The sequence below is a fragment of the Kwoniella shandongensis genome, chromosome 14 (assembly GCF_008629635.2).
Source record: "Kwoniella shandongensis chromosome 14, complete sequence".
Lineage (NCBI taxonomy): Eukaryota > Fungi > Basidiomycota > Tremellomycetes > Tremellales > Cryptococcaceae > Kwoniella > Kwoniella shandongensis.
This window is the reverse complement of record NC_089300.1, coordinates 749037-771510: the sequence shown is the minus strand read 5'-3', so window position 1 is coordinate 771510 and position 22474 is coordinate 749037. Positions and strand designations below refer to the sequence as shown.

General features: G+C 49.9%; 10 protein-coding genes across 10 annotated transcripts; 5 read left to right on the top strand and 5 right to left on the bottom strand.

Annotated features, from left to right (window-relative positions):
- Positions 1-595: 595 nt before the first annotated feature.
- CI109_107375 (uncharacterized protein) lies at positions 596-2475 on the top strand (the record flags this gene model as incomplete). Its single annotated transcript, XM_032005842.1, has 5 exons — positions 596-842; positions 945-1488; positions 1554-1831; positions 1919-2044; positions 2111-2475. 5 exons carry the CDS (start codon positions 596-598, stop codon positions 2473-2475), a joined length of 1560 nt encoding a protein of 519 aa, XP_031859849.1.
- Positions 2476-2874: 399 nt separating this feature from the next.
- On the bottom strand, positions 2875-4077 carry CI109_107374 (1,2-dihydroxy-3-keto-5-methylthiopentene dioxygenase; the record flags this gene model as incomplete). Its single annotated transcript, XM_032005843.1, has 6 exons — positions 2875-3046; positions 3150-3225; positions 3307-3371; positions 3549-3622; positions 3791-3953; positions 4049-4077. 6 exons carry the CDS (start codon positions 4075-4077, stop codon positions 2875-2877), a joined length of 579 nt encoding a protein of 192 aa, XP_031859850.1.
- Positions 4078-5386: 1309 nt separating this feature from the next.
- On the top strand, positions 5387-7884 carry CI109_107373 (uncharacterized protein; the record flags this gene model as incomplete). The annotated part of the gene is made up of 10 exons (XM_032005844.1): positions 5387-5490; positions 5545-5588; positions 5644-5807; positions 5879-6029; positions 6090-6397; positions 6458-6826; positions 6903-7105; positions 7179-7383; positions 7464-7788; positions 7847-7884. 10 exons carry the CDS (start codon positions 5387-5389, stop codon positions 7882-7884), a joined length of 1911 nt encoding a protein of 636 aa, XP_031859851.1.
- Positions 7885-8272: 388 nt separating this feature from the next.
- On the bottom strand, positions 8273-9003 carry CI109_107372 (uncharacterized protein; the record flags this gene model as incomplete). Its single annotated transcript, XM_032005845.1, has 3 exons — positions 8273-8314; positions 8492-8638; positions 8776-9003. 3 exons carry the CDS (start codon positions 9001-9003, stop codon positions 8273-8275), a joined length of 417 nt encoding a protein of 138 aa, XP_031859852.1.
- A 1468-nt stretch (positions 9004-10471) lies between these two features.
- On the bottom strand, positions 10472-11559 carry CI109_107371 (uncharacterized protein; the record flags this gene model as incomplete). Its single annotated transcript, XM_032005846.1, has 4 exons — positions 10472-10824; positions 10899-11004; positions 11066-11166; positions 11253-11559. 4 exons carry the CDS (start codon positions 11557-11559, stop codon positions 10472-10474), a joined length of 867 nt encoding a protein of 288 aa, XP_031859853.1.
- Positions 11560-12684: 1125 nt separating this feature from the next.
- Positions 12685-15642, top strand: CI109_107370 (uncharacterized protein; the record flags this gene model as incomplete). Its single annotated transcript, XM_032005847.1, has 2 exons — positions 12685-14150; positions 14229-15642. 2 exons carry the CDS (start codon positions 12685-12687, stop codon positions 15640-15642), a joined length of 2880 nt encoding a protein of 959 aa, XP_031859854.1.
- Positions 15643-15970: 328 nt separating this feature from the next.
- CI109_107369 (uncharacterized protein) lies at positions 15971-17870 on the bottom strand (the record flags this gene model as incomplete). Its single annotated transcript, XM_032005848.1, has 4 exons — positions 15971-17308; positions 17401-17511; positions 17599-17722; positions 17782-17870. The coding sequence occupies 4 exons, from the start codon at positions 17868-17870 to the stop codon at positions 15971-15973; spliced, it is 1662 nt and encodes a 553-aa protein (XP_031859855.1).
- A 464-nt stretch (positions 17871-18334) lies between these two features.
- On the top strand, positions 18335-19888 carry CI109_107368 (uncharacterized protein; the record flags this gene model as incomplete). The annotated part of the gene is made up of 6 exons (XM_065968024.1): positions 18335-18363; positions 18471-18565; positions 18625-18706; positions 18771-18858; positions 19085-19740; positions 19807-19888. The coding sequence occupies 6 exons, from the start codon at positions 18335-18337 to the stop codon at positions 19886-19888; spliced, it is 1032 nt and encodes a 343-aa protein (XP_065824096.1).
- A 209-nt stretch (positions 19889-20097) lies between these two features.
- Positions 20098-20981, bottom strand: CI109_107367 (uncharacterized protein; the record flags this gene model as incomplete). Its single annotated transcript, XM_032005850.1, has 3 exons — positions 20098-20495; positions 20692-20794; positions 20916-20981. 3 exons carry the CDS (start codon positions 20979-20981, stop codon positions 20098-20100), a joined length of 567 nt encoding a protein of 188 aa, XP_031859857.1.
- A 437-nt stretch (positions 20982-21418) lies between these two features.
- CI109_107366 (uncharacterized protein) lies at positions 21419-22206 on the top strand (the record flags this gene model as incomplete). The annotated part of the gene is made up of 3 exons (XM_032005851.1): positions 21419-21483; positions 21765-21873; positions 22063-22206. 3 exons carry the CDS (start codon positions 21419-21421, stop codon positions 22204-22206), a joined length of 318 nt encoding a protein of 105 aa, XP_031859858.1.
- Positions 22207-22474: the final 268 nt, after the last annotated feature.

The window sequence follows — 22474 nt, the reverse complement described above, 5'->3', positions numbered from 1 at the left end:
TCCAATCGATATTCTCTTCCTCTCTAGTCGGTATGTATACGGGAATCCGATCAAGCAAGTATGTAGAATGTGAAGTGAATCAAGAAGTGAGTGAGTGGATGGATTGATACGTGTATCGATGTTGATTGATTGATGAGTTCGATGGTGATAGATTCGATGAGTTGATGACAATGGAAGGGTAAAAGGGGGGGGGTGGATGATGATGAACGTGGTGTGTAAGTTGATGTGTGTGTGTGGAATGAGAAAACCAGGGAAAACTGAACTGAAAAGCTACGAAAGAAATGCCTGAATCGGAAAACAGAATGTGGCGCGGAAGGGGACCACTCCACTCAAAGATGGGGGAATCCTTATCACTCTGCTGCACAGCACTGAATGCCACGTCATGGTATAAGCTGGTAATGCCGTTGACGGCCGATAGGGATGATCAGCGTCACTGCAACACCACAAAATACGGACAACGACCGAACATCGACTACCGACCAACTTGATTTTTGAACAACTTTATCTGATTATACGATTTTGACTTTCCGTCTCTACCAAGATATTCCTCATTCATCATCCCGTCACCTCTCAACAAGACGGAGAGTAACGCGCGATGAGGTCTACATCGTCCACTACTCATACCCATCCCGATTTCACTATCCCCTTACTTCCCGATGCCGATGATCTACCATTACCCCGTTCTGCTCGATCACATCATCACCAGATCGATGGGGAGGAATACGAATGGCCAGAAGCAGGTCCTTCTACTCCCAGTGCAACACAGGATGAAGGGAGAATAGGACCGTTCGGTGCGAAAGCTGTTGCGGCTATGACAGGTGCTTTGGCCACATCTTTACTCAGTGAGTAGTTCAGTCTTCGCTTAACTTGGTGCAAAAGTGGAGGATTAGTCGGTGGCAAGTTGGCTAACTACTAGGTCTTTATTTTTGCGCTATGCTTCGCAGTGACACCCTTTGACGTACTGAAAACGAGACTGCAAACTGTCCCACCGCACCCACGATCGGATATACCACCTCTCGGCACGACGGTGGCAAAAGGATCTTCGTCAGATTGTTGTCAGACCACCCTTCTTACGGCTCAGTCAACATCAAAATCGTCGACCAACCCCCTTTCGTGTGCCAGCACTACCGCACAAATATCCCAACCCCCCTCACGTCTCCCTCCCCAAGCACTTTCTTTCTCGGCTCTTCGACCAGCTGTCGCGCCTGTCTCTGCTCCCAATGGATGTTTGAATCCGTCTAAATGGGCTGGAATATGGGGAGAGCCGTTATCTTTCGATCAAGCTTTGGCAAGAGGTCTAGGAGGTGGTGCTAGTCATGGTGGAGGTGGGGGAGCCGCTGTGTTGACTCTCCCTGCTGGCGCACAGCAGACTCAATTGCATGTACCGGAACAAATACGCAAGTTGAGCAGTGGATTTTGGACAGAGGTGGCAGCCGTGAGACGAGAAACAGGCGTGAAAGGTTTATGGAAAGGTGTCGGTACGGCCATGTGAGTGACCATCGCACTCTTGATTGTCTTTCCAACGGTCACATCGCTGATCACTGCTCTCGCAGTACAATGGGAATACCTTCGTCTGCAATCTACATGCTAGGCTACGAACATCTCTTGACGATTATCTCTCCTATATTCACCGGATCAAACGATCCAGCACGCAACGCCTCATCACTCAATCGACTCACTACATCCTCTTCGGCAGTCTCAACATCACCTTCCATCACCGCTTCATTGACACCGGCACCGTTGATCGCTGGATCTATGGCGAGGACGCTGAGTGCATCGATCATCAGTCCGATAGAGATGTTCAGGACTAGACTGCAAGCGTTGCCATCAGGTGAGTGCTCATTGCCCCATGCACGTTCAGCTGTCCCGAAGTCGAATCGTTTCTTACGGCGAAGCTGATCCAAATTCTCGATTGCAGTCGAGCGAGGAACGCCGACATATGCCAGTACTGTTCGAGATATGTCCAACCTGGTCAAGGGCGAGGGATTGACTATTCTATGGCGAGGTCTCGGCCCAACATTATGGCGAGATGTGCCCTTTTCCGGTGAGTAGCATTACAACAACAATAATCCACGTCTTGTGAATCTGACGCATCCCTCCGCCATTCTAGGCATCTACTGGGCCAACTTTGAACTTCTCAAATCTCTGTTCACTTCCCCTTCTTCCCCACTTCCTCCCTTGACACCAATAACAACCTCTTTCTTATCCGGCTTCATCTCCGGAACGTTCGCCGCCATCGTCACTCAGCCATTTGACGTGCTCAAAACTCGGAGACAGGTGTTCAACCCTTCTCCAGGATGTACGACCCCTCGAGCGGCGACAATCCCACTTGCATTGCATGTTATCAAGACGGAAGGTGGGGCAGCGTTGTTTGCTGGTTTGAGCGCCAGGTGTGGTAAAGTCGCGCCGGCTTGTGGATTGATGATTGCTTGTTACGAGGGAGTTGGGAGATGGTTGGGAGGAAGGAACGAGTAGAGAAATTACGACATCGGAACGACATTCAAGCGAGACAAAGGAGTAATGCGGGGTAAATGCATTTGGAGCATGCGGAGTACGAGAGCGAGTAGTGGAATAGACCAGAGGTATAGATAAGTAGATTTGACTGCATGGACTAGACTCGTGCAGGAAGGACATGGGAACCAGGGTGGGGACGTGGGGAATAGCGAGCCGAAGGTTTGAGTATAATACACATAAGTCGCGCATATTCTTCTCATGCATTAGCACCATTCACTTGTGTAACCACAGTCGAACTTCTTGGACAGTGTGATGGTGATCATCGCCGCAAGTATATGTGACTATGATACATTACATTTCTGCTCATTATTCTCTACGACCCCCAACATCATCAACATCTTCGCTTCCCCGCCCGCCGCTCTAAGCGGTCAGACCAACTGCACTTTTCACCTGATCGAGATATGTCGCTCGGGCCGGTCTTTCATCCGTCTCTTTATCAGCTCTTGAGTAAGGTGTCCATTTCGGTTCGTCCTGGAACAATCGCAATGCTGTGATGGTGTTGGCGGAGTCTACAGTGAATCGATGATATATCCTGCAAACGAGCGAAGCGAGGCACGGCCGTTAATCATCAGCTCTGAGTCTTTCCTTTGCTGAAGATCGTATCCGCTTCGCTGCAATTCTCATAGCCTACTCACCCAGCAGGAAGGACGATCAAATCTCCTTTATCCAGAGCAATCCTGATCCATCTATCATTGTATGTTGCTCCTTCGCCTGAAAAACACCCCCAATCAGGAATGTCAGTATGATCACGTTCTAAGAGAGCGTTGTGGAATAACTGACTAAAGGACATACCTCGGATATCAAAGTATCCCGATCCGTCAAGGATATATCGGATCTCTTCGTCTTCGTGCAAGTGTCTATAACGGTTATAAGTCATCAGTCATCCATGTGGTGAAGAAATGACGTAAAGATACGGTGTTCCGGCGAAGGGTGACGACGTGGTGCGATGATGAGACTCCCTGGAGCCATAGGACCACTTGGGCAAGGTCTGACGGTGGAAAGAAGACTTGGGTAGAGGTAGGACGGTGACTCACTCGTCGAAGAACGATTTGATCTTGGTCTCGTAGGCATCTCCCAATCCAGCTGGTGTCACGGTGATTTGATCTCGCTACGATAATGAACAACATGAGCTATTCCCCTGCTTTCCAATCGAGCACCCGCGCCCGGTAGCAATCCACCCCCCTCCCACCTGCCTCCCCTTTCCTCAACCTTCTGACTATATACACTCCTGGACGAACGACGACCGGACCGAGCTCGATATCAAATTACAACTCACGTTCTTGTACCCTCTCTCTTTTGCGAAAACGTCAATGTCCTTCTCCCATTCTTTGTTCTTGTGATCGCCCTCGATTGGGATGCGTTTGTAAATCACACCGAGCTGTTGAAGCGTAGATTCTGAGATTGAAGATCCTGAATCGTGGGGGAGACGTTGATCGCCGCTGAAAAGTCCGGAAGGAAATGTCAGCGATTCTCCCGAGATGCGAGACGAGGCGAAAGCGATGCTACAGGTCTAGGTTGAAGAGGGGGCACTCACGGGATATCGTCGTAAATGTATGCTCTCATCTTGTCTATGCAAGAAGTGCTCGTTGCTTGTCAGAATAGTAGAAGAGGCGAATGAGAAGATGTGTATTATACGATGCTTACTACTTCATAGGACACAATGTAATGACGTGCTCGGAAAATCGAACTCGCACGTGGGAGAAGAAGAACATTGACCGTTTGACCGACAAAGGGTTATCAGGCTGGCTTGTACCTACCACTGGTAATCAGGCTCACGTTTATTGATTTCGGGTGGCAAAGCGAGACAAGACGCGTGGTAGCGAGAAGGCGAGATTTGTTGATGCAATTGATTGGGAGATGCAATGATATTGTAGCTGCTGCCTTTGTATTCATAACCTCAGTAAAACTTCACACGATATTGCGCGATCGATACACAGTCGGGTTCCATTGCCAAGTCTGATAGTGCGATTAAGAAGAGGTATGTTGTCGCTCATACCGTGATTCACCCTCACAACACCTCGTATCGTTCGTATCAGGCCCAAGCTCAATCATGAATTTATCCTCCACGATAGCGCTCTCCGACTCCAAGTCACGCCTGCCTCTCACCGCCTAAATAACGATTCGAGGTATATCGGCCCATATTCATCCTCGCTTGCTCACTCGCTCGCTTCATCTCTTTTCGTGAGTGTATGATCGCCCAGCTACTTTTCTGTACATCAATCCCCACCTCCCCTCCACCCGTCTCACTTGTGTCTCCCTCCGAGTCAGCATGGCTGGTTTACCACTACCGTCGCGACTTCCTACGACATAATATGTTGTCCTCTGTAGCTCCCACACCCCATCTTGCCATACCTTGAGTAGCTCTACTTCATTCATTACAGTACTGATCTGTTTGTGTATCAGAACTGTTGCCAAAACCCAGTGCTTAGTCTGCAATCAACACGTCTGAGCTGCTAAATCAGGCCACGGGTAAGCATCACGACGTCATTCATTCCCCTGTTAACCTTCGTTACGACCTATACTCCTACTCGGTGCTGCTACGTGACTCCGGTGGCTAGGTCCAGACAAAGGGGACAACAGAAACATACAGAGAGCTCGGACCTGACGCCCCTTGTTTCCCTTCGCATAGCTTCCTTCGGCATTGGTCAACTCACATTCTACCACCCACGTCATTGGACCAGACATCGACAGCAGAGTCCAGGAGAAGACATAGCTGTTTCAGGTGAGTCCTTTTTTCGCATAGGGGCAAATTTGTGCTCCGTCATTACGTGTTTCCTGTCAGTCACTGACGGATTCTTATTTGTCATAATCACACAGCTAGCTCGTACAACATCATTGATCGCCCTCCCCCCACCGCCTACGAACAACCAGGATGCCGCTGTCACCCCCTCGACCGGCTCAGCTGGCCGATCCAGCGACGGCTTATACGCTGTTGGAGAAGCTGGGTACTGGAAGTTTCGGAACAGTATGGAAAGCGTACGTCGATTCTGATGACTAAAATCATAGTCTCTGTATTGATTTTGCGTTTAGATCACATAACGAGACGAAGGAGATTGTAGCTATCAAGATGATCGGTATGTCTCCTCAACCTCTCTCGTGCCAGATGGACCCTCTAACCATATCATGCAGATCTCGAGTCTTCCGACGACGATATCTCGGAAATCCAAGCTGAGATTGCGCATCTTTCAAGCTGTTTCTCGGATCATGTTACAAAATACTACGGATCGTTTGTGCGAGGAGCAAGATTGTGGATTGTGATGGAGTACTTGGCGGGAGGAAGTTGTCTGGACTTGGTGAGTGTCGTGACCAACGCTTCGGGTACGGAGACCAAGGAAGCGAAGCTGATCCTCAGTCGGTCTGTCAGCTCAAACCTGGTGTTTTCACCGAAGCACAAATAGCGATCGTATGCAGAGAACTGCTGATTGGACTGGAATATCTGCACTCCGAGGGGAAGATACATCGTGATATCAAAGCGGCAAACGTACTGCTCTCCGATTCAGGTGCTGTCAAGCTTGGTACGTCTTCCCGCACTCGATGACACTGTTTTGCGGTCTGTACTGATACGTCACTCTTAGCCGACTTTGGTGTAGCTGCCCAGCTCTCATCACATAAATCCCAACGGCATACTTTCGTCGGGACCCCCTTCTGGATGGCTCCCGAAGTGATTCGCCAAGCAGGCTACGACGTCCGAGCGGACATCTGGTCGTTAGGTATCACTGCCATCGAGATGGCTAAGGGTGAACCGCCCCTGAGCGAGTATCACCCTATGAGGGTGCTATTCCTCATCCCGAAAGCCAGAGCGCCGAGACTTGAACCAGAGGAGGGGTACAGTCAAGAATTCATGGACTTTATCGAGGCTTGTTTGCAGAAAGACCCACAAGACGTGAGCGTCAGCGATCGGACGCCTGTCCCGTGGGAATTGATCTGACCCTACCCCACCTAGCGAGCGACCGCCAAAGACCTCCTTCAGCACAAGTTCATCCGCTCTGCTCGGCGAACATCTGATCTGATACCGCTCGTAGAACGCTATCACGCCTTCCGCGCTCGATCACCTGGCAAGACCGCGACACCGAGTAAGACGCTGAATAAGCTTGCGGCAGGATTAGGAGGGATGACTTTGAATGTGAATGGGACGATGAAGAGCGAGTGGAACTTTGACGAAACAATAAGAGGAACGATGAAAGGCGTTCCGATCCAGCTGGATCTGGACCAGATGGATGAGGACGACGAGGAGAGTTGGGACTTGCAGGAAGATGGAGGGTGGGGAACGGTGAGAGAGAGGGAGGACCTGTTAAGAGCTGCGACGTTGAACGTGAGTTTCTCCGAACAGCTGACGATAGCGCCGAGTCGTCGAGTAAAGCACTTGAGTCTCACATTGGCTGTTATAGGGTTCCGACTTGTCACTTCCTGTGTTAGAACGCAGCTCGCCCAACCTTACTCCGACATTAAGCTCCTCGCCCCAGACACCCAGCTCCGAGGTCCTGGACCTCAAGTCTTCATCGAACAGCAATGCCTCGGGCAAGTCAACATGGAAGGAGAGGCAGGATAAGAGCAAGGGTACTCTGGTGAGAGAAGGCGATCTAGGCGATGGGTGAGTGACAGTCTCTTGACACTTAGCTGTTATCACCCCGGGCCACGAGCTGATGACATCGACTTGGAAACAGCTTTTCAACTGTCCGGCCGATGAAGAAAGTCGATACGATCGGTTCTCAGCGTTTGTCGAATGAGTTCATCGGAACTGGTTCTGTTCGAAAAATTCCAGCTGGAGCAGGGCTCGAAAGTCCGATCAAGCCGCGGTCGACAATGTCAGCACGAGGTCGAGCGGGACAGGCTTTGGTTGAAGAGGTCGTACTAAATGTGCTTGACTCGGTGAGTAGGCCTGAGATATGGCTTGACCTATCAAGCCGAACAACAGACGACTGCCACTGACACCGACATGCTGCTCACAGACCGCGACAGAAGACCATGATGCACCTACACTCGAATCGCTCAATCTCCTCCGAAAGGGATTCGCAGACTTGGGATCTCATAACCCTGAAATGGCCTATCGACTAGTCATGGACATACTTGGCGGAATCAGAGGGAACGACGTAGTACATGGACATATCCGAAATATGTCAATGGCAGGGGTAGTCGTGCCTAAAGCTAAAGCGACGACGGATGTGAGCAAGGGTACCCCTGGAGAGGACATCGGGTTGAAGAAGGGGAAGGGAGAGGCTGGGGATGATTTGGTCAGAGAACGGAGTCCAATCGCGGATTTGCTATACCTTCGATGTAAGCGCTCATGCCTTCTCACTGTTGTTAGAGCTGACCACCTTACCATCCATCGTAGGGCTGGACGGCTTACGACTCAAGTGGCCGGGATCATGAGCCACTCCCACTACACCATACTCATGTCTGCTATGTTCTGCCCGTCATACTCCCAGTACCACCGCCTCGCATCGTCACGTACTGCTTGTACCCCCACTTTATCCTCCAGCTTTCAATTAGCACCTCACGGCATCTGATGACTTTACGATATATATTTGTTGTTCCCTCTGTACTCCTTGGCGATCCTGTCCACGGCCTCCTTCTCCGTCATATGGTAACTCTTCTCGAGCTATTTCATTCATGTCATGGTTCATATAATCTCGAATGCATCTCGCATGTTATCTGCCTCCAATCTGCTATATCCACAACTTTTCCATTCCATTATCTTCTGTCTCTCACTAATCTCACTTTCTTCTATTCGATTGATGGATTGTGCGTTCTCGGTTGATCACTTTTTAGGCGAAGATCCGGAAAGTTTACCTTGTCTGAGCTATGGGAATGAGTATGATCTCGTCAGCCCTTATTAACGAAGCACGAGACCAACAATGCGATGTGGCGAGTGAACAGCCGACAATGTGCCTCTCTCCATTGTTGTTTTGGATGAATGCCCTCGACTTGGGACTGATCGATAGGTGGCAGGGAGGAAGGACCGCAGACTCAGACTCACCAACAACTTTGCATGATATTGACAACCGTACGAACTCCTCGCTATCAACTTCTCATCGCCACTCGCACGGATTGCTGGCCATAAGTGCGATTTGATGAGTTCTTCGAGGATAGAGATGAGGGCAGAATCATCTTCGGCGGTCCATGCCTATTTAACATGACAGGAGTAAGGAAGTAAGTAAAGTTGGTGGAAAAGGGTAGCAGTTAAAGTCGAGTGGCATGTATCGACATGAAAGCAGCATTGTCGTGATGCGGAAAGCGTATAGGATGTGGACGTAAACGTACGGTCTTCGTTCCCTTCTTATCACCACCACCCTGCTTGCCATTCTTTGCATTACCACCACCACCACCACCACTTTTCGCACTCTTCCCCTTATCGCTCTTTGCTCGCTTGATGATAGGTTTGATATCTTCCTCACTACCACTTTCGAAATTCGAGATCGAATCGTTTGGGGCGAGCTCACCTCCATCGTTAACAATTCGTGGGGTGCTCGGTCGCTCCCGTTTGACCATTTGTGTCACCTACTGTCTTATAGTCGGCTGTAGATAGCCAGAATGGGACAAGAATCTGCGTTGGTCGTTTTTGAGTTCCGCGGACAAGTTTAATTATGTCGTTGGTGGAGAAAACAAGTGGACTATCGCTTTCATTTCATTGGGGACCATCAGAGGTGTGTGTGTGTGTGTGTGTGTGTGTGTATTCTCAAGCACCTTTTTAGGTCGAAAGGAGGGTAGGTTGTATTTCCTCGGAGGACTAGTTCACATTTTCGGATCCTTCGGTCACTTTGTGCCAAGTATGATCTCAGACCGTCTTGTCCCGTAGGCACTTTCACCGTTGACAGTTCTATATGACCAGGGCGTCTGTCGCGATTGACGAACGTGTATGGCAATCATGCATATCTACAATGTGATGTCCAGAATCCAACGTACAGGAATTGCCTAATGCTTACGCATGAATCGAAAGAATTATCACGATAACTCAACACGCGACCTCCGCCACTTGGGGGATCAACAACTGCTCCTACCTTCGACCGGCCACTCTGCTCCTCCCCAGCGGAGCAGTAACGGTGTCCATACCTCCTAGTCACAGATTGCAGGTCAAATAAATTGGTGGAAGGGTCAGTGAAAGAGTGGACCACAGACGAACTTCCGCTGCTGGTCGAGGAAAGCGGCAGACGAGGGAATGATCGAAAAGTCGTGATCGGCAAGGTGAACATTGATCTTGGTTTGTGATTCGTAAGGAAGCTTGTCGAGAGTGGCAAGGGGAGTAGGTGCCTTGATACTTCCACAAGGCGCGGTAACGATGACTTGGACAGTGCCAAGAGCAATGGAACGAGTGGCAAGGGAGTCAACGTGGTGGAGAGGAAGGAGAGTTGCCGGAAAGACGTTAGGATACCAGTGCAGAACATCAGTATGGCACTTGTGGGTTTGGACCGGACATTGGTGAGGGTCTTATTTTGACAGCGGGTCGGCATGTTCGTATGCTTGGTGACGATGCCGCGTAGGGGGATTGAGCGGGAAAGCAAGGTGACGATGCTAGTACCGTTCGGCGTGGTGACCCTGATAATAGTGACAACGAAAGAGATTCGCCCCGACCGGTATTATGGATCGTGCAAGGAGAGCACGTTCGGAAAAAGAAATGAAGTAGTAGGTCTGTAGAAGAAAAACCAGAGACACTTTCGACAGTGGTCATATCTGCATTCCGTTATGCGCGACTGTGTGTGTGCGAGAAATGATCAACACGTGTTTCCTGATGTTAATTCACGTCAACTCCTAGTTGTGTGTGTGTAGGGTCCATGCTCAAGATAGTCTCCAGACACTCACAACAGCATCCTCCAGAGCGTAGGCATATGAACATCCATGCTTACAGCCTATCGCGTCGCCTCGTACTGGGTGACCCGCACAATGCCGCGGTAGCACAGCTGACCGTCACGAATTTCTTGAGGATGTCAATAGTTAAGCCATGCATTGTTCTGTTATCCATCTAGTCCAATCGATCCCAAGTATCCTGATCGTCCTCATCCAAGGTCTCTCTTCCCGCATTATCCCTCACCCCCGTCCCTGTCCTCCTCTCCTCACTATCCAACGGCTGATAATTCCCCACCCCAACCAACGTCCTCCTACTTCCCCCTGACAGATGTCTCTCCGCGACTGCTTCCTCGTCGTCCAGATCCAGATCTAAGTCGAGAGCGAGAGAGGCGGTACGTGCTTGTGATAGATCGATAGGTTTAGGAGGGTTGAAGAGTGAATGACCGGATCGACGGAGGATAGAGCCCAGTCGTAGGAATTGGACGGCATTTCGAATGACGATGAGGATTGTGTCGAGCACTTCCTCGCCTAGGTTTAGGAAGGAAAAGGATACGGTTTAGCTAACGGAGTAAGGCCAACAAAGTGTAGATGGTGATACTCACTTCTGGTACCGGATCCACAGGGGTTTCGGAACACGAGAATAAGGGTGATACTACAGAATGCGACAAGAGCAAGGTCGACAATGTTGAGCAGAGTCAAGGGGTATTTCTGAGAGATGATCACGATCAGCAAGGTCGCGTATGAGGATCAGCGACACACCTCCACTCACTTTGCCGTATGCGACCCATCTCGTTGTCACTTCTAGCACCATCAACGCGTTGATGATCACCTCAAGTATGTGCCATGCGACGGGCGGGCAATGCCGTTGGTCTATCCACATGGACAGGCATTAGCACGGCGCGGTATCACATTTGAATAGTTGGGTTCTAGTTTGAAGAGTGGAGAAGCCGACTCACGCGTTGATATCAAGCTAATAACCAATGTCGCGAAACTCAAACTCATCATTGCGAAATAGAACAAGATATAATATCGACTGAAAATAATCCGATTCGCAACCCCTCTGAGCTGTTCCGATGCAGGTAGATGGTAGGGCGATCTACTGCCCAGACCATTGTTCCCCATCGTTGCTCCTGAGGATCTTGAGTCGGCTGTTCTGTATTGCGAAGAGGAGGTTGCGTCTTCGTATTCCTCATCGTCTGATGGGAGGTCGTACTCTTCCGCCGCAGCGAGACGTTGAGCTTCAGGATCGATTGAGGATGACATCGCGCTTGTTGACGAGAGTCGAATATTCCAGGGTACAATTAGATAGGTTTGATTTCGTTGAAAGGACGATGAAAATGATGATGAATGGAGGCACCGACTATGCACGTAACGACGTCGAGGCGACGAGCTCGCTCGATGACAACAAACGGCGATACCCGTGCCGAGGATGGTGAGGTCGAGATCAAACGGAGTGAGGAGTCATCTCCGTCTCAATTAATAAATCGTGTACGCGTTCTCGTGGTCTATTTCAGGGGTAACGAACGAACTGCGTCTTCGAAGGAAAACAAACCGAGTTACACGGGTCAAGTCTCCGGCTGACTGACATTGTGTTATTTCGTGTCTGTCTCTCAGGGAGGGAGAAGTAGCGTCGAAACGCAGCCGGAATACATCGCCGAGATTCTCGCTCTCCTTGTCCGAGCAACAGGAGGTTGATCGAAACACCAAGACCGCGCCTGACATCTGCGGAATCCTCAGACTATCAATTCCTCTAGAAGACAGCTTGTTTCATGCTAGTGTACACTACATGACCCTTAATCCATTAGTCGCATCGTTACATCCTGAGCATACGTCTCGTCGAATCAGCCATCTCACTCGGCCCAAGTTAACGGGAGAGCTATAGCATCCCCACCCACATGGTTATTAGTGTGTGTTTCTGTTATCGTGCCTGAGAGGGCAGAGGGGATAACGCCATGTACCCGATTACTGAACAAGAAGAGTAAGCGTTACGCATCTCAACAAGAAATCGATCACTCACCACTCACTCCATTCCCCCCTATTGAGGGATCCAAGCGATGCATAGTGTACTGTTTGAAGATTCAGCTCGGATAAGGGAGAGATGGAGAAGGGGTTGAATACCGAAACGATCAAAGCGTTACGCCATGATCAGTATTTGATGAGATTGTGATGCGATTCTGATTTCTTATTCTTACCCCGTACTCGCACTTATTTATACAGGACAGCTTCCTCCCTCCCCTTTTATCGTATATGATTAATGGTACAACACCACCCGACTAGCATGGAGGAGCTAGTCCGGTAACTTTGACGACGGTGACTCACTAGAAAGTACCACTCACCTCCATCCCTAACAACCACACCTTCCTCTCATCCTCAAGCAGACTGCCGTCCATGCCTTCTTCCGCCGCAGCCATCATGCTGCCTCTCATCAAAACTCGCTCGAGAACTTCCAAACGATCTTCTTCCTCAAAATCCGAACAACAACCACCCGACCACCAATCCTCTTTCTTACCCTTCAAGACCAAAAATGCTTCAAGCTCAAGCTCGAGCTCAAGGCAATCGGCACCAGCCCAATCATCCATTCCTCGCTCAACCTCGTATTCTCCTCTTCCCACTCCTCCTAACGACGGCGGCTTCACTGATCTAGGCAAACGGTCATTCTCACCCTTTTCGACAACCACTACCACTGCTACTTCGCCGACCGCTTCATTACGAAAGGGGAGTTTCGGAAGTATGCCCTCCATACAAGGTGTTTTCCAAGATGCTTTGGATGGTTCAGCAAAATCGAAGAAGAGCCTGTCAGTATCACCATTTAGGAAGGTGTCAAAGATCGATGGTAGGAGGGATACATTAGAACTACCAATGCAGAAACCCCCACCTTCGTCGTCGAACGTACCTCGAGGCGAACTGGATATGGAGGATTGGGAATGGGATGTCTTTACGCCACCTATCACACCGACATCGATAGCCATGGAAAGGGAGAGCAAAGCCGCCACTTCAATCAGAGCAAGTTCCGAGAGGGATCAAAAGGTCAGACGAAGGTTACCTTCGCTTCGTCCACCTCCACCTCCCCCTCTTCTTACGTCTTTCGGACCATCCCCTTCCACGTCGCGAGCTAGTAGCAAATCTCACCGCAGCTCTCTTCAGTCTCTCGACGAACACGACCGTGTTGACGCAGGTAGCATGATTACGAAGGGTAGCTCTTGGATCAATCCTGACGAAGAAGCGGATTTGGATGAGGTGGAGATGCGTGCAGTGGAGGTGTTGGAGCATCTGAGTGGACATCTGATGAGAGATGGATATGGATATGGGACAGGTCCGAGAGATGGCAGTGGACATACGAAGACACCAACGAGATCAAAACGGAATACCGCCACTTCTTCGACCATCACTCAACATGGGCCAACTCTCAACCTTCGACGACAGAGCGAGACACGATCAACTATCAGATCTAGACGAGAAATGGAGAAACGAACATCCTCATTGACCTCCCACCATCTGTCGGTCAACACAGCACGTACTCCGCTTCCCCATAATCGATTATTGCCACCTCATTCGGCTATCCCGCCGACACCAAACACCGCACCACCGCAATACGAGCAATTAGCACAGGGCCCCGGCCAGGCCGAGATCAATGATCTAATGGAACTATCTCGAGAACTCGCTATGAGGCCTGGCTTACCTCGATCGATTTCGGCAATGGAGGCTGGAGCTTTCGCTGCGTCTCCTGTAGGTGGAAATGAAGACGGGGATTCACCTGTGATGGAGGAGAAGAGAGCACTGTTGTGTGGACGACATGCTCCATCGACTCCTCCTAATTATGTTGACTGCGAGCGTGAGCGAACCACCACGGATAGGTGAGTTACTTTTTTTTGGTTTGTTTAGCAGTTCAAACGGGCGACCAGATTCTGATGTTAACCGCGTTCATCTTGCAGCTCGCTGGACTGTCCTCTTCAACGTTTAACGTCTCTCATATCACCTACTTCGAGTCGGTCGACCAAAGCCATGTATCAGACTCAACAAGGACCGTCACCTATCCGTTCGGGACTCGCAACTCGGATCCTTCGACCGAAACGGGATTCCTCTTCTCAGTCATCAATCTCCGACGCTACTGCAAGCAGATCAGCTCGTAAGATCGGAGCTCTGATCCCCCGTGACGAATTGTCTCGCACAGTGTCGTACGAGGGACGAAGCGGTAATCACCATGACAACTTCGGAGTCTCCGCGTTTTCCTTCCTTGCTTCTGACGACGATCCGAGGGCAGCCATGGGAGGCATGTATGGAGATGCACTGCGCGAAAAGACCCAAACTCCAGATCATATGGTTGATCGATCCGACTCGCCTACACCACCATATATCATCCCGCCCTCAGAACGATCGAAAATCGGAGTACGAGGGAGACGCGGTAGTTCCCAATCGAGCGGATCAGACTCGTCGCACGAACATCGTGTTATCGAAAAGAGATCCGAGCTAAAGATCTCCATAGGTCCCCAAGATACTTCATCAGACTTTTCGAGTCCGTCAAGTCCGTCGCCTCAGACCATGCGAGCGAAATCCAAAACGACAAGAAGACCGGTATTATCCCCGCTCAAGTTAGATTCGGATCCAAAGAGCTTTTGGCACGATATGCAAGGTGATGTCGAAGTGGTGACCAAGACGCCTGGACCGGTACCACCGCCTAGACCTAGGCGCAGACATCGACGCAAGGACGACAAAGTTGATGCTGCTACCTTTGCGAGTTCTGATCTTGCTCAGATCAGTGAGCGCTCCTCGATCTCGACGTTCACCTCGGAGTCGACAACACCTTCGCCAGTGTTTACACTCCGATCGGACAGTACGATGTCGACACAGACAAAGACACGACCCCAGACCATGTCTATGTCGTCTGCACCTGTACCTTCTTCGAATGACAAAGAAAGCTCCCAGATAGATTTTATGGAACTTTCGCTCGCAAGTATGGTCAGTCCAAATCCAAGTACAAGTACGACCGACCGAAACGACCCCTCTCATCGCCACGAAATCAATTCAGGCTTCAACTCACCAACACCATCATCTTTCTCTCTCCTACCGCCTCTACCTACCTCGACACCATTCATGCACGATTCACGCTCCCAGACTTCCAATGGTATTATAATAACGACGACAACGACGACTGCCATATCACCTTCACTTCGAACGATCATCTCTGCCTCCGCGTCCGCATCGGGACGACAAGAACTGGATATGATGGATTCAATGTCGTTTGATGAGAGTGTGGACGAGATGATGGTCCTAGATCAGAGAAAGGCTTGGTTGGCCAGTAAGCCGTTGAGAAGGATGAGACGGGATGGACATGGGGTTGAAGTTTGATCGTTGGACAGGGCACGGTGAATGGAAGGTGTGGACAGAGAGGGGAGGAGGGTGATTGGGGCGGAGATAGCAGAAGGAGCAGGGGAGACTCAGAGTCGGCTGGGTTCGAATGCGATTGGGCCGGGTCAATGGACATTGTGTAGGGATTAATGACACCTGTTGTGTATACGAACTGAACGAACCATATTGTACTATCATAATGATTTGCATGTAATATAATGACAACAACGAAAGACGATTGCTAGCTGGTACAATGGACTGAATAATCAACGACCAGAAGTGACCAAGCGACCAAAGGCCACTTTCCCAAACCCTCTCAATCAAGCTGTCAATCACCTTTCTTCACTCGTTTTCTCCCACTCTGAACTTCTCCCACCTTCCTCTTCTCACCCACTTTCTTCCCATCCTCAACGTCCATATCGTCCACAACCGCCTTCTTCGTTGTCGCTGCTGGCATCGCTTTAGCTCTGGCCCTAGGCTTGCTGGTAGCTGTTGAAGCGGGTCCGGTCGTTGAATCTAAGCCGCCTGATCTGACACTCCGACTCGTCGTCGACCTCGATCGAGGTTCTTTCGTCTTTGCGGTCGAGGTGGTAGGTTTAGCAAGGGTGGTTGAGGTAGATCGAGGGACAGCAGAGGACGATCTTGAGCTTGCTGCTGCTTGTGATTTTGACTTTGGCGCTGGACCTTCGAGCGCGGTAGAGGTCGTAGAGCGTGATACCGAGACAACACGACGACTTGGCGGACCTAGTCGTGAACGAGGTAGAGGCTGAGGCATTGATTGTCCAGGATCGGTTGTTGGTACCGTGAGATCTATTAGATTTTGGACCGATCGCTTTCGGCTCGCTAGTGATGCCGAAGGTTTTATAACTTCATCCAAAACAGCCTCCGCTTTCCTTTTATCTTTCGTAGTGATCTTCCCTTCCTCTTCATCTGGCTGCCGTGTGTGCGAAACGGTCGCATCCACTCCTCGTCTCGCAGCACTCGACGAAGTGTGTGTTTTGAGAGCTTCCACACGTACATGATCCAGTATCTCCACAGAATCTTCTCTCGAGGTCGTCGGCGTACGTTTGCGTGGAGATCGTCGTATCGCATTTACTTTGGGCTGTTTCAGATGTTCATCCGACACAGTATCAAGATCACCAGCACGACGTCTTCGTGGGGTACTCGGTCCTGCTACGGCGTTGATTTTGATATGAGGTAAGCGAGGAGGCAGGGGAGGGGAGGAAGGTGGAGAAGGGGAGATCACGATGATTGGTTGTGCAGGATGTATTGGAGTTTTGGATTTCGGCTTTGGCGTCTGACGGGGTGTTGGAGGTTGTTGATGTAATATCGACCCTGGAACTCTTGGTCCAGGCGAAAGAAGTCGAGCTCGGAGATCGTCGAACGCGGTTACGGCGTCGAGACTGAGACGACTAGTCGGTCTTACGTCTGAGATACGTCGCTCCTCCGAAGGGGAGGAGGAGAAAATGGCCGATAGTTTATTGACAACGGGGACAATGTGTTGTAGTCGGCTGATTGGGGTCCAGAGAAGGGAGAGAGGTAGTTGGATACCGTAGTATACTATCAGAACAGCAAGAGACTGGAAGAGAAGGAACGTGAGGTCGATAGGCGTCTCATATGATTTCAGGAGAGGAGCCAGGAAGGTGGAGTAAAACGATATGGAGGACTGCAAGAGGAATTTCATAAGTCAGTCGTCATACCACACGGATGCAAGGGTTGGGTATCAGAGCGCAAGTTGGGGCAGACTGAAATACATACAGCGAGTCGAGTGATGAGAAAGAAGCCACAGACAACCACCCTCACAGGAGAGTAGAACGGTATCCACCCGAACAAAGTCGATACTATGGGTTCCACCATCGTTCCGACAACCTAAACGCAAGCGTTAAGAAAGATCAGCTCCAGCGCCTTATGCTACCATGGGGCACCACGACGACGGTCGGCAGAAATGTGACCTACATATACTATCCAGCATATCAGAGTCTCTCGCATCGCCTTCTTGCGAGTATTCGATCCTATTCTTCTTCCATTTGGTCGTATAGTCCGCAGGGCTCGAAATGTATCGAGCACATTCAGCGTCAACCTAGACAGGATTTATCAGCTGTGGTTCCATTCGTGGCAAGTTACAGCTGAGCAGCATACCATATTGTGTTTGTAGCGCTACCTTGAAGAGAGAGATAGTACCATATCCCTCCTACTGCTAACAACGGAAGGAGGGAAGAAGACGACATGTCGAAGTGGTGAAAGATAGGCTGACCCTATGTCTTCATTGTCGTGGACTGAATCACCATTTGAGACTGATTTGATCGTTTCGACACAAGCCAACGCGTTGTCAGGTTACTGCTGCTAACAGTCGATGGAGAGGAGCTATCGCTGGTGATATTTTATTGTATAGACATAGAAGTTAACGAGAATGATAATGTTGTCAGCCAACGAAAGGTAAGTCGCGTGGAGGAAGTATAAGACGGCAATATTTCCCTCAACACTTTTATCCAATTTATCCCGAAACCACCTTCGCCTCGTCGTTCAACATTCCATTCCCTCCCTCTCTTTCTTCTCCCTTCATCTCTCTTCTCTTCAGTTTGTCTCCTCATTCACTCAACACTTTCTATACCCCATTTCTCTCAGGCTCATTCTTTTTTCTCTCTATCATCTCTTTTCCTTTCTTTCCTTATTTGCATCACCTTCTCTCAACATGGCCGTCGATTATAGTCAGTTCAAAGGGTGAGTTCCGTCCCTCCGTATCCCCTCACTCCGCTTTCTGATCTGGCTTGTGTTACTCAACTTCCTTGCCTCGAGCTTTTTGTACTGATTCTTTTGGAATCTCTCAGTAAACCCTTCCAGGTCGTTTCAAAGCTCGGTGTCAGGTACACGGGTATATTCGACCACATCAACCAGGAAGATCAGACCATCTGTCTCGCGCAGGGTGAGCTTACTTGCAACCCCTTACATGCTGCGATCAAGCTGACAAGGTGCTATTTGCAGTGTACAACCATGGAACGGAAGACAGACCGACGGCGCGAAAGTTGCCTGGGTCCAACAAGTCGTTGGGATGGGTCCGATTCCAGTACGTTCTATTTTACTACATTCCTCCTTTCATTCAACCTTGGCTGACTTGACTACCCTTACAGCACTGAGTCAATAGAGTCTCTCGCCCTTGTTGAGAACTACGTTCCTCCTGGTGAAGAAGCTCCCGTCGACCCTATCCTCGCTTCAGTCGTGAGTCTGCGCTTCTAATCTACCAGTCCCACCCCCCTTCCCATCCCCTTTTATGATGAAGTATTTTTCGGATGTAAAGTGCCTTCGGGCCGATGTCCGAGAGCGCAAAACCCATGTGGACACCTCCGTTGCCTTCCTTCTGACTCTATTAGCTCCATTCGTCTTCATATCCGTGTATCACTTGATTTTGGATAGCTCGCTGACATTTGTTTGCACACGTGCACAGAGTCAAACTGCTCCTCCCGCTTCTCAGTCGCCCAATTCCTCTCAAGTGACTTCTCCACCCATACCTACTGCCTCTTCCTCTCAGCGCAAACAGTCATACGACCTACCTCCCAAACCTAGTGGATCTGCCATCTCCGCTGCGACCGCTTTGGACCGAGTCCAACGATCTCTCTCAGAGCTCAACGTTGACGAGCGACCGAGACGTTCCCATCCTCCTCCCAAACCTCCTGCCGTCCCCGACGCGGAGTTCGATTTCACAAAGGGTACCGAGGTGTTTGAGAAGGAGCGAGAGGCGTTCAAGCACGGTGGTCCGACCGGAACGAATGGGGATGGTAATGGGGATGCGGCAGAGGACGTCGGCGAACCAGCCAACCAACCTCATCCTAGTGCGATCGTGCAACCGACCAGTCCCGAAGCTCAGCCTCAAGGTTCTGGACCCAGGAAGGCAGTCGGTTACACCAAGTCAAGCTTCTTCGATGGCTTGAGCACCGGCACGTCTCGAGTCAGTAGGGCCGACGAGCGACACAGGAACTACGACACATTCGGAGAAGCAGGTGGAGCTGGAGCACCAGGCGGTGGTGCTGGAGGTGGCTTCAGAGGTGGTCGAGGACGTGGAGGTGGATATGGTCGTGGCGGATTCGAGGGAGGACGTGGTGGGTTTGACGGAGGACGTGGCGGACCTTCTGGCGGACGAGGTTTCGGCAGTGTCGGTGGGGGATATAGGGGACGAGGAGGATACGGTGGTCAACAACAACAGCAACAGCAACGTCAACAGTATCAACAACCATCACAAGATAGCATTTAGATAAGGGAGTAAAGCGAAGTCGAACAAAGTCAAGAAGTCAGTTGTACATATAGTAAATTAAATGAGATTATGAACATAACGCGTAGTGTATCCGTCAAGGCAATTTGTTTCTCGTGTGTATAACTTGGTACTAGACTGTCCAGTCGTGGAGCACATCTTCATCTATCAATCTACTTCATGTCCGTTCCGTGTTGTTCTATATCCCTACCTTACCCAAATACCGTCCGCCAAGTAACATCTATCAACCCTTGTAACCCCTTCCCAATGACGGGCCAATGTTCCCAAACACCTCTCCAAACACCTGCTAACAGGGTCCCATACGCGGCACCGCCTACGATCTGTTCCCAAGTATGATATCCCAATTCTTTCCTACTCCATAATCCGCCAATCCAATAGCTCGTAACCAGCGGTCCGAGGAAGAAGGGGTATGGTAGACCATTAGGAACTACGATGAGAGGGAGGAGATACGAAAAATAGAATGTGAGTGCGGTAGAGTGAGTGGAGGGCATACCGTATGTCCGTTTAGGACGGAGAGTGTACGGTTTGGACGTTGTTGGTGGAGGAGGGGGTGGACGGGGTGAACGGATTAGGTTCTTAAGTACTTTGGCTAAACGAGGGGGTCGTCAGTACAGTCTACTTTTTCGATGACACCCGAACAGATGGAGGGTGTCTGGGCGTGGTGTATTGTGATGGACATGTATGAGGCGCACACCACAGCAGTGGGCAAGAATGAAAAGGGGTATAATGAGATCGAGAATGACGATGTATCATCACCATATCAGTGGTTAGACACTCCAACTCACCTGACAAGCTCGAATTCAAGGCGCCGATAGCAAACCACACGACATGAGCATCTCGAGTCCAGAGTATCGCAAGTGCTGTCGTGAACGTGACGGTTATGTGAGTCTGAGCAATGGTTAGTAGTCCATATCAGCCAACGGCCCAATGTTTCACATAACAAAACAGGAAGAAGAAAGGAGGTATGTCGATGAGACAATACTGTCTGTGAGCTTCGACTCAAACTCACCTCGTCGAGGATGTAGAGGAGTATCGAAGGATATTCTGACGGATTATGAGGTTTAAGGAAACCCATCGTGTCGTTTCGTGAAAGGTACTAGGCCGAGCTTTTCGTTCTAGTACGTCGGGGATTGATCAGGTTGTCGTTGTCGCTCGTGTGTCCAGTTGAGACGGACAATGGTGAATGAAGCATAGTATATGTTGTATAAGTTACAAAGGGAATATCAAAAAGTCAAACCAAACTTCGTCTATTCCTGGTCTTGCCTCTCGTCATTGCCACGTGGTTGCCGCCCACACTCGAGCCGGAACATGTCGAACTTTTGTTTTCGTTGCCACCTAACTCTGCTCCTCTCCACTTCACTTCACATCCAATCGACACCAGTACCATCCATACTTCACAACGAGCAAAGTCACGACAAGAAGATCAATACATCTATATCATACGAGAATCGCATCACAACATCACGCATCGGGAGACCAGTCTATTCTTAGGACCTAAGTGATCAACACAAGATGCCAGCTCCGGCTTGTCAAGCGGCGAGAGATGATTTGGTTTCGTGTTTATTACGGACAGACTGGTGAGTGCGCTCGTAACGACACCTTCCGCTATCAGTTTTTACCTCTCTGTCTGTGTACTCGCTCGTAGTAGTAGATCATATGCGGCTCGATTAGGCTAGCTCGCATTTCTGGTTGTACCCAGACATCCATCCCCGAGGACCAAGACATCCCTGTCATTCTGATCATCCCCAGTCACCTCAATCGGAGGACGAATCACACCCTCCCCCCATATTATACTCCTCGCAAGAGCTTCGCCGTCAATGTTGTTTGAGACTGACTACCCTACAATCGGCCATCGCAGCGTTCTGAAAACCGGTAAAACACCTACTGAATGTCTAAAACATCCCGACGAATTACCATTACAATGTCAACATCTTATTTCTAGATTTACAGATTGCAAAAAGGGTATGGTGAGTGTTGAGTTTTCCATAATACATCATCATAGTATCTTTCACTCTGGTGAATCGTTCGGACCGCTTTGCTGATCAGTACTTGGCCACTTTCTGTCCCACCCTTGGTCCCATTACCCGCTCCAACCTAATCATCAATATCCATGGATTGCATTACTTTCAACCATCATACTACTTCTTCTTGCCCAGCTCGATATGCGTCGACGATTCCGTGGAAATCACCTTTCAGACGAAGCGAAAGATAAAGCGAGAGGGAACGTCCTCACGGCAGGTGCGGTGGATGTTGTGCCTGATCGATATTCGGATGAGGATAGTCCTGCTCAGGCTAGATAGGGAGATCGCAGCGATAATGTATGTATAGAATATCACGATAGCGCTTCCGCACAAGAAAGGTTGCCACATGAACACATATAATCTAATTATCATCTCTTTGATGAGGACTCGCCTACAATTACTGGCGGCTTGCCCGCTTGACCTGTGTCCGGACAATTCACCACCCGGCCTCGTCGATCTTGTTGGTTACGACGAATGCATCATGGCTGTCGTATTGCTAATCGATATGCAGGGTATAATGATATACAACTTGAAAGTACACTTGGAC